This window comes from Anser anser (assembly GCF_964211835.1).
Source record: "Anser anser genome assembly, chromosome: 24".
In the NCBI taxonomy this organism is placed as follows: domain Eukaryota; kingdom Metazoa; phylum Chordata; class Aves; order Anseriformes; family Anatidae; genus Anser; species Anser anser.
In genome coordinates this window covers 7333097-7343069 of record NC_139745.1, presented here as the reverse complement: position 1 = coordinate 7343069, position 9973 = coordinate 7333097, and the positions used below count along the sequence as shown (strand labels likewise).

The window sequence follows — 9973 nt, the reverse complement described above, 5'->3', positions numbered from 1 at the left end:
GCGTTATTTTTGTACTGTGAACCTCCACCTCAGCTCTCTCCCTCCGCCCCTCTCTCTCCCACATGCACACGTTTTCGGTGCCTTTCGGGATTTTAGCTGCGCAGGGTCTGAAAAGCGGCCTCCTCCTACCTCCTCCCCGCAAGCTCAGGAAAAGCGGGATGCTCTCTAGGTGCCGGGCTGCGGGTCAAAGTTTCCCACACTGTGGAACGAGACAGAAACCATCCTAGCATCATAAAACCTAAAGCTGGGCTTTGGTCGGTTTGTCTTACAGGGTAGGTCTCGGATGCCCTGGCAGCGCCACGAGCACTTGAAGATGCTCCAAGGCTGCGGGAGCGTGGCAGGGGGCCGAGCTCCCGGCAGGACCTCGCCAGGGACCACCACGGAGCAGCGCCGGGGCGCCCGGCTCGTCCCGACGCCTCTGAGCGCTGTGCCACCGCTGCCCTCCCGGGCCTCGGCCGCTGCCCGTGATTAATCCCAGGCGAGGGCCCTTGGAGCGGCGTCCTCAAACAGCTCCGCGCTCCCAGCGAGCTGGTTTCCATCTGAATCATAAGGCTCCCGGAGCGGCTGCGCCGCGCAGAGCCGGGCAGACATGTGTGTGCGTGTGGGGCTGGATGTTGATTTTTCCCTGAAACAACTCCGGGCTTTATCAGTCCCATCTCTTTCCCACGGTTTTCTGTTGCCAGTGAGGTCACTGGTCCCTTTAAACTGGGGCTGAGGCCAACGTGCGGCGGGTGGAAGGGGGGCCGTGGGGAGGGGGGCGGCGGGCAGAGGGGGCCGCGGGGCGGTTCACACAGCCCGGGCCTTTTACAGGAAGGCTCCGGAGGGCGAGCGGCGAGCGGGGGGGGGCGGGGGGGCCTGGGAACCTGGGAGCGCCGGCGCGGCCGCGTAATCCGTCACTCCTGGGAGATGTCTCATTAACCCATTAACCAGGAGGCTGGGGACGTGCCGCCAGCAGAGCGAGGCAGAGCCGGGGGTGTGAGAGGCAGAGCGCAGGGGAGGAGCCGCCCCGAGCCCGGCACGCACCGGGGGAGCCGCTCGGCGCAGCCCGCACCGGGACGGCGCTGCCACGCGGGCTCCGGGACACGCGTGGGGCCGCCGGGCAGAGCAGAGCCGGGCCGGGCAGAGCCGAGCCGAGCCCCCGCCGCCACCCCCAGCCCCTCGGGGCCGCCGGGCCAGGATGAAGCGGCTGTGCGAGGAGAGCTCCTCGGACACGGAGTCGGACGGCACCATCGACGTGGGCAAGGAGGAGGAGTACAGGTGGGGGCTGCCCCGGGGGGCGGCGGGGCCCGGCCGGGGGGACCGGGGGGCATCGAGCCGCCGGGGCCGGGGCTCGGGCTCGGCCGGGGGGCGCCCGCGGAGACGCCGCTGCCGCCCGGCGGGGGGAGCCCCCGGCTGGGCCGGGCCCCCAGCGCCGCACGGGGACCCGAAGGCGCCCGGGGGACGTGGAGGCAGCGGGGGCGGCTTCGCGCTGGGAGCCCTTCCCCGGCTGGTGCCGTCCTAACGCGCCGGCTGCGGCTCGGGGCCGCCGGACGGGGCCGGGGGGGTGCCCGGTTCCTGGCGCCCCTTCGCCGGGGGTGCCCGGTTCCCCTCGCCCCTTGAGCGGGGCTCCCCGCGGGCACCGGCCCTGCCGCCCCCCGAGCTGCCGCCCTCTGTCCCTGGCCGGGACGAAGGAAGGGCTCGGTCACTTGTCCCCGTCCAAAATTCAGCTGCTTCTGAACTCTTGTTTCAGTAGCCAAGTGCCCCCCGCCGCGTCCAGCAAGGCTCCGGATAAATTAATTCCCCTCTGCTGCCCGCTGTCCCTGGCAGAGGAGTCGCCCTGCCCGGTGCCAAGCCCAGGTTCTCAAGGGACCGAACTCACTCGTACCGATTCGATCCCAGGCAGAGCCGGGCGCGCCTGACACCCGTACCCTGCGCGAGTTCACTGACCCCTCGCACAGTTTCTGAGTGCATCAATATTTAACCTGCCTTCCTGGTGCACATGCAATACATCCCATCGCTCCTCATCGCTGCGGCACCCTGAGTCTGTAGTACCCCGATGGGCAAAACAGAGGAATTGTTGTAATGTTTTATTTCAGTGAGCAGTAACAGTGAATTTTTGATCTCTCTCTGTTGCTGCTCATCTGTTCATCTTCTCAAGTCAGCCTTAGAAGCAGGCAGTGCTGCAATGTGGTGGTATTTGTATACGTTTGCATTGTGGCTCATGTCACGCAAACGCATGGCAGAAAGAACCACTCCTGCCCTGCTGGGTCTGCGCGCAGAGCGATGCAGCCCTGCGTGGGACGCGAGGATCAGGCAAAATGAAACACTTCCAGGTGGGGAGGGAGGTCTGGCGATTAGGGCCGAGGGAGGGAGTCGGCGTCTGGATGGGGTTCCCAGCTCCATCTCCGATCGCTTGTGTGGTTTGGGCAAACCAGTTCCCCGTAAAACGGGGATGAGTCACTGCGGGTGTGAGCTATGGTTCACTGTGCGTGCAGTGAGTTTAGGCTCCGGGGTCACTGCAGAAGTGCAAGATACTGCTTGGGTTGTGTGTGTTTTTTTTTCTTTTCTTTTCTTTTTTTTTTCAAATAAGCAGTCAAAAGAACAGTGCTGTAAATTACAAAACCAAACAAGGAGCAAGGCAGAAGTTTTAACCATCAGAGAACTTAGTTACAGTATCTTCTCTGGTTCACATCTGTCAGTCAAACATATTTTAAAAATATATTTCGCAGTAAGTGAGGTCTGCTAATTCCACATCTGGAACTGCAGTTCACAATGAGTAACACGTTCGGACAGCTCTGCAAAGAGGGTTTCAAAATTCACTGCTGCGGACTCCTTGAGTGCACGCTCCGCATTCCTGCGCTGCCGGGTGAATTCAGTACCCCCTGCACGTGTCGCAGCGTCTGTGCAGGGCCCGTTCCCACCTCATACGTGCTCATCGTGTGTGCCTTTATGTGCATGGGCAGCGCATGTTGGTGCTTGCGAAGCCAGCCAGCACCTCTGCCCAGAGAAAGCCCACCCAGCAGATGTTGGAACGGGGAGATGCACGGAGATGAGCGGAGCAGGGTGCAGAGCGTGTTGCTTGGTCTGATGGTGCAAAACCACTTCTGAAAGCACCTCGCTTGGGCCCAACAAAATGTATTTTTAATGGGCTGAGTTCGGTCTAGTTCTTGGCTTGCTGTGCAAGCAGCACTGTCTCTGCAGAAACGTCCTTAGCAGACTGCGGTTAAAATGCTTCACAAACCGAAAGCTACTCGGACTTGGCAGGGTGAACCCGAGCGTCCCTTCCCAGCCCTGTACATCGGGTCGGGGCTGTGGGCTGTTGCCTGGCCGTCCCTTAGCGTCCCTGCACGGGGCTCTCTTGGTGACCCTTGGTGGCTTCAGCCTCACTGGCACCCAGCAGGCGCAGGACGGTTTGTGGGGCCCTTTGCAGCCTGCCCCTGAGCCAGAGCCAGTCCCCGTGGCCACGGGCCAGGTCTCTGTCCCATCACCTCCTGCTGGCTTCCCCCTGCTGCCGCCGGGCTCCTTTCCCTCTGGCTCGGGGTGTCCGTGCCGTCGGGACGCCGCAGCCCACCCCAGGACCGGCGCGGTGTGAACCGGCTCCCCGGGAAGCCCTCAGAAACCACATCAGCGCCGCCGCGAGCCTTGCCCCGAGCAGCCCCCGGCTGCCGCCTGGGTGGGAGCTCAGGTGCCTGCTCGCGCTATCGCGGCTCCGAGACGCGGAGCCCTGCAGACAGGGCAGGCTCAGACACGAGGCCGGGAGGTTTGCGCGTGGAGACAAGAGGCCGTGACTCCGGGGCTGGGATCGCTGCTTTTCCAGCCTCTCAGAGACACTGGCATGGGCTGAGGTTGAAGGAGCTGTGTGCCTGGTAGCAGATGGGCAGTCTGGTGCAGAAATCGGTCCCGGGCTGGGGGGAGACTCCCAGGGGGGAGAGTGGGATTCGAACTGTGCTTGGCTCCCTGTCCTTAATTCCTGAGCTCTGTGTTGTGGGTAAAAATGAGATGGGAACCACAGAAAACATTATTCCGGGGGGAAAACTGCAGATGGCAAAAGTGTGTAAAGCATATGTGCAACCAAGGTTTCTCTCCAGCTAGCGCAAGGAACTCTTCCCTCTTCTTCCTTTGCAGCCATGTGTCCAGGTCCGTGTCTCCCACTACGACGTCTCAGATACAGGCCAGGAAGAAGCGCAGAGGGGTGAGTCTCGTTTACCAGGGCTGGGGTGGCTGCACTGCGCCTCCCCGCTGCGGGCTCGGCTCGGTGCGCGGCGCTGCTGGCACGTCCTCGTGTCCTCGTCCTCGCCCTGGGGACGTGGCGAGGCTGCAGAGCTCTGCGCCGGCCCCTGCGGGACGCTCCCCCTCAGCTTTGAGGCCAGACCTCTGCAGGGAACCCGCAGGCGCTGAGGAAGGAGGGAGGTTTCACCCGGTGCTACCGCACCAGCCAGCCAAGGCTTTGCCCGGCTTTTCCACCCGGCACATTTACTTATGTGGCCCTCCTCAAGGTGCCTCCCTCAACCCGCTGTAGCTCCTAGCGCGCGCTTAGACCTGTGCGATGTGCCCTGAGTGACCGTGGTTTCCTCTCCCTGCTCGGAAATCTCCCGCAGATCATCGAGAAGCGGCGCCGCGACCGTATCAACAGCAGCCTGTCGGAGCTGCGGCGCCTGGTGCCCACCGCCTTCGAGAAGCAGGTGTGTGCCGAGCCGGGCGAGGGCAGGGCCCTCGGAGCACTGCTGCGTTTCCCTTGTCATCCTCCCTTCAGGGAGTGAGCAGGTGGTGGAACTGGGTGGTAGAGCAGTATTAACAAATGCACTAATGATATTCAGGAGCTCTAGGGAGGATAAATTCAATCCGGGCAGCGTTTCACAGCTATGAAGAGGCGCAGAAATGGGGATTTTCGATTTGCATTGGGCGATCATGGGAAGGCACTCCATTTTCTCCTCACTTGATTAAAAAACCTGAGCCACTGCCCAGATCTGGGCGTCTGAGCGCTCCGGGGCTTCAGGAAGGTGCTGAGGAGGAGGACGCTGGGCAAAACCCAGCTTGTGAGAGGCATGGAGCCCTGACCACAAAATGAAGAACTGCTCGTTTCTTTTTCCCCAACACACAGGGCTCTTCCAAGCTGGAGAAGGCAGAAATTCTACAAATGACAGTAGATCACTTAAAAATGCTTCATGCCACTGGAGGAACGGGTAAGAACTGCTCCTACAAGTGTGTAGGGGAGGTGAAGGTGACATCCCGGAAAATTCCCCAACAGCAAGGAATGTCTTGGTGCTGCTGTGTCTTGCTGGCATCAGCCAGCACCAGAACAAATGCAGCCTTGCCTCCTTCCCGAGGGAGATATTTTTCCCGGGGGGCAGATGAACACTTCCCGCCCTGCTTTTTTTTCTTGTCTGGAAGATGCGGGTCAGCATCCCACAGGCACGCTTTGGCAGAGCGGATGGCGCACCCCACAGACCCCCGGGGACGGTGCTGCTGCCGTTGTTGCTCACCCCACTAAGAGCTGCCTGGACAGAGACACGTTTAAGTCCTCCCCAGAAACAGAGCCTGCTTCCAAAAAAACTGTATTAAAGTCTGTGCCTCCTCCTTGGGATACATTTCCTGCAGGGGCTGAATTCTGCATGGGGACTCTGCAAATAAACAAGGCTTTTTTTCCTTTCTGTCCCTTTCGGTTTTTTTTTTTTTTTTTTTTTTTTGTCTCTTGGTTGTTACAAGAAGAGAGAGGGAGCCTGTGCAAAATTCAACAAAGGTCTCATTTGTACCGAGACCTCTGTACAGCCCCTCTGTCCTGTTCCAGTTAACAGGATGGAGATCACAGCTCCAGTAAAGAAGCCTCTGGCTTGCTTACCACCCACTTTTGGCTTGCCGGAGACATTGCTGGCATCCAGGCTTTGGTTCAGAGCAGTAACTTGGTCTGGAACATTTGTTTAGATATTCAGTTTGACTGCACTGCAACAAAGGGCCGTATTGTCCCGAGAGACCCCGTCAAGCAAAGTGGTCCAGCGCTTCGCCGTGCTGTGACATTCTCTGCTTTATTGCTTACTGCCTCATGAAGCTACAAGTAGGGAGCAGAAGCCTAAAAATCAGCTGTTGTTTGCATTTTATCTTTTTTAATTTTTTTTATTTTCGTGGCTTGGAGCTTTATCTCGGTAGTCCTGGTTCTGTCGCAGTCCTGTGTCCTGCAGCTGGACATCAGTTTAAATGAAGCGTAAAGAACTGAGTCCAAGACTGGGACCCAGGCAGAGGAAAGTGGTGCTGAGTTGTGTGCGAGGAGGCACGCGTACGCTGCTCTGCCAGGCCTGGGGGGGCCCTCTGAAAGAGGCACCCAGCGCACATCCAGCCTGCGGGCATGTTTCCAGCAGCAATAACTGATAGAGCCGAAAAGAAAAAAATTCTTCCTTCCTGAGCATGGCTAATGAAACCTCTTACTCATCTCACGTGCTGGAGTAAGAGGCTTCATGACCCTGGCAGTTTTACCCCGACGAGATAACCGTGGATGCTGTTCTCACGCATGCAAACGTCCAGTCCTTTTGGACACCCACTTGGCTATCTGCTTCAGTAATATCACCCGGCAGCAAAGTGCCTCAAGTGAAATACACAGTGCATTAGAGAGGGTAGTGAAACCAAGGCACATTCCTGCACGCTGCTTGGACTTACTGTCACCCGTGTCCTCTCCCTGCAGGCTTCTTAGACGCTCGAGCTCTGGCTGTCGATTACAGGAGCATCGGCTTCCGCGAGTGCCTCACTGAAGTTGTCAGGTACCTGGGCATCCTGGAGGGACAAAACACCGCCGATCCCATCCGGCTGCGACTCCTCTCCCACCTGAATAATTACGTGGCTGAAATGGAGCCGTCGCCGGTGGCCACCTCCCTGCTGCCCATCCAGACGTGGCCCTGGTCCTTCCTCCACGGCGCCGCCGGCCCCGTGCAGGTCCCCCGGCGGGAGGCCGCTCCCGCTCCGCTTGTAGTGACTGCGTCCTCCCTGGCTTACCCGAGCCCTGCCGTCAGGCCAGCTCCCCTTCGCCGCGTCCCCGGCGACATGCTGCCGTCCCGCCGGAGCTTCCTGGCCGGCAGGATGGCCTCTTCCAGCCGCAGGGCCCGCGGCGCTGGCTCCTCCGCAGCCGTAGCGGCCGTGCCCAGGATGCCGTCGCCGACGGGCGTGCTGAGAGAGGGCTCGTCCAAGGGCAGCCAGATCGCCACCTTCCTCTTCTCACCAGCCTCCGCCGGCGTCCCCGTTCCGCCGGCTTACGCAGCGCCTGGGGCCTTGGGCGCCGCCGTGCAGGGACCCGGGATCAGGGTGGGGGCATCCAGGATCTGCCGCTCCTGGGCGACGGAGATTGGGGCTTTCTGATCTCCCTGCTTTGGAGACGGGAATTCTTCAGCACTCACTGCCTGCAGGCCTGAGAACAAACCCAGCTGACAAGGCATCTCCTGCTTTGCAGAAGCCAAGGACCCATAAAGAAAATTCTCTTTACTCTCCCCTGCCTCCCTCCTCGCACCGCCTTCCTCGCCGCCGCTCGTCCTCTCACTCACAGCGCCCACAAACGTAAATCCCATCTGCTCCCACGCACTTGTCTGCACGTGGCTGTGCTCCCGGCTGCGATGGAGGGGGCACCGCAGACCGTGGCCAGATCCCTTCTCCCGCAAACCCCTCTGTGGAGCCGGGCACTGCCCTCCTTTGGAAAAGAGCCAGCCTCGAAGCACAGCCTCGCTTCCTCTGGGACTGGGAGCTCCCACGGAGCCCTGCCCGTGCCGCTGCCCCACGACGTGTCCCCGGCCACAGCACCCGGTTTTGGTGCGGGGGGATCAGGCGCTGCTGGCACCCCACGGGGCTGGCTGAGCTCCCCGTTTCCTCGCTGCCCTCCCAGCTGCTCCTGCTCGCGTGCCCTCGGTGTGGGGCAGGGGCCAGGCAGCGCTGGTTCCCAGGGCCTGGCCGAATGCCGCCAGCATGGGGCTCCAGGATCCCTCACTCCGCACCCAGGTGCGAAGAGGCGAGGTGCAGGGTTTCAAAGGGACGCCTGCGATCCAGGGGAAGGCTCTGACGCCAAAGTGAGAAGAAAAGCACTTCCCTCTGCCACTCTCCCCGCCGGAGCTGCCTTGCCTCCATCCCCTGCTGAGCATGAGACTGCAGCGGGGGGAGCGGGTCGACCCTGCCTGCCTTTGAAGTGCCTCCCCCCCGTTTTCTCTTAGCCCCACATCCTCGCCCTCTCCTCCCACACTGTCTTGTTTTCTTTCTTCAGCACTGTGTTTTGGTCTTGCATTGCGCATCCCTTTCCCCGGGCCAGGACCAAAACCCGGGGATGCTGTGGCGCAGACCTCGGCAAGCCCTGGGTCTGCACTTGTCTGGCTCCCGAGAGCTTTGTTCCGCCTTGTCTCGTGCCCCCAGACATCTGATGCAGCAAATGCTGCGGCTCCTCGGGCTGTCCTCCCATCCCCTCTCCTTCGGGCAGGAAGGACAAGAAGGAAGGAAGACGTGAAGCTCTCGAGCTGCCCTGCTCCTGTGCCGCCTCCCTGGTCCCGATGGTGGTAGGGGGGTCCCTCCATGCTTGTCCTCCTTGTCCAACCTGAGCGGCCCCGTGCCCTGGCTCCGTGCCTTCGCTCGCCGGGACAGACATGCAGAACAGTGCCCACCCCGAGGAGTCTCACCCGCCTCTGCAGCGCTGTGACGAGAAAAAAGCCTGGGGAGGTCAGCGCAAAGAGGTACAAAAGGAGGGAGAAGCGCTCTCTCGAACGGCAGAGACTCCCCGTGCCTCAGGTCGAAGGCGCAGCCGGTCAGACCGCGCGGGCGAGCTGGTGGTTACGTTCCTGCAGATCGTATCTGCCGTGTGCATGTCGATGTGTGTACCTGCTATTGTTGTGAAAATCAGTCCCTCCCAGGTGTTTTGATGAATGTCATCGCACTTAACACACAGAAATGCCTCCGCTACTTCTCCTCACCCCGTCCCGAAGTGCCAGCGCGGCCAGGAACAAGCATTCCCCTTCAGCAGAGCCAGCGGAGGTCCCGCGGGCCCCGGCTGTTCCTGCGGCTGGCCGGCACGCTAGAGCTCACAGCAAGTAGCCCGGCCTCGCTCCACACTGTGCAGAGCTGTTAGATTCACACGCTGCGGCACCCAGCAAAGGTGTCAAATAAAAGTCTTTCAAACCCGTATCCTCGTTGTGAAATGTGTTGGTGTGCAGCTGTCCTGCCAAGCGGGCCTGCCTGGATGAGCGCTAGCTTGCAGCAGGTAAGCTTTTGCTCCCCTAGAAGGTTGAAAAAAGGGTAAGATTTAGCTTTACAGTAACAGCCCCACTGGTTGTTTTATAGCTGCCACTCACTGTGACTGGTCCCATGACTTTTTACATTGCAAACCACTACACGAGTTGAAATCAGCGGGGTACTCGGCAGCACTTGCCCTGAGATTGGCAATAACCTGTGACCTGGGAGCAGATCAGTTCATTTAGCTCCCAGCATCCATAAAAATGCCGGGGAACCAGACGGGTCCAGCAGAGCCTTGCAGCCAGACTCCGAGGGCTGGCCTCTGTCTCCTGACCCTTCGCAGGCAGGACCAGAATAATCCCCGCTGCTTCTGGCTGTTGGGAAACGCTTTGGACAAAGCCACAGCTGAGAGCTCGCCTCTGTTCTGAGGAAAGGCCCAGTAAACGATCCTGGTCGAGAACGATGCTGGGAGAATTTTCTGGGGAATGGTGGGAATTCAACTTCCTTTCCCATAACTCCTTCTCGCTCCAAAATGCCTTTCAAAACCGCCCATAAATCCCTGCCTTAAGTGCTGCGCTGGGAATTGCTGGAAGGGAGCAACTGCAGCTGCGATGGAGTAACGCAGCATCCGTCTGCAAGCGGACAGAGGCTTCCCGAGCAATAATGGGGCTATTGACACCGGCTGCCCCGACCCGGCTGGAGGCGGCGGCGGGAGCTCGGGGCTCTGGTGTGGCCTCAGCCGGAGAGGAACCAAATTGCCCTCTGTGGGAGGCAGGCATACAAACCAGCCCCGCGGGCTGCAGTGGTA

The 9973-nt window shown here is 60.4% G+C and overlaps 1 protein-coding gene across 1 annotated transcript; it reads left to right on the top strand.

The window, feature by feature from the left end:
- Positions 1-838: 838 nt before the first annotated feature.
- On the top strand, positions 839-9117 carry HEYL (hes related family bHLH transcription factor with YRPW motif like). The gene is made up of 5 exons (XM_083810091.1): positions 839-1257; positions 4105-4171; positions 4578-4661; positions 5081-5162; positions 6653-9117. The coding sequence occupies exons 1-5, from the start codon at positions 1178-1180 to the stop codon at positions 7318-7320; spliced, it is 981 nt and encodes a 326-aa protein (XP_083666217.1). The 5' UTR covers positions 839-1177; the 3' UTR covers positions 7321-9117.
- Positions 9118-9973: the final 856 nt, after the last annotated feature.

Coding starts and splice junctions, on each gene's coding strand:
- HEYL (XM_083810091.1), top strand. CDS start 1,178: ATGAAGCGGCTGTGCGAGGAGAGCTCCTCGGACACGGAGTCGGACGGC. Junction 1,258..4,104: donor GGCAAGGAGGAGGAGTACAG/GTGGGGGCTGCC, acceptor CTTCCTTTGCAG/CCATGTGTCCAGGTCCGTGT. Junction 5,163..6,652: donor TCATGCCACTGGAGGAACGG/GTAAGAACTGCT, acceptor CTCTCCCTGCAG/GCTTCTTAGACGCTCGAGCT.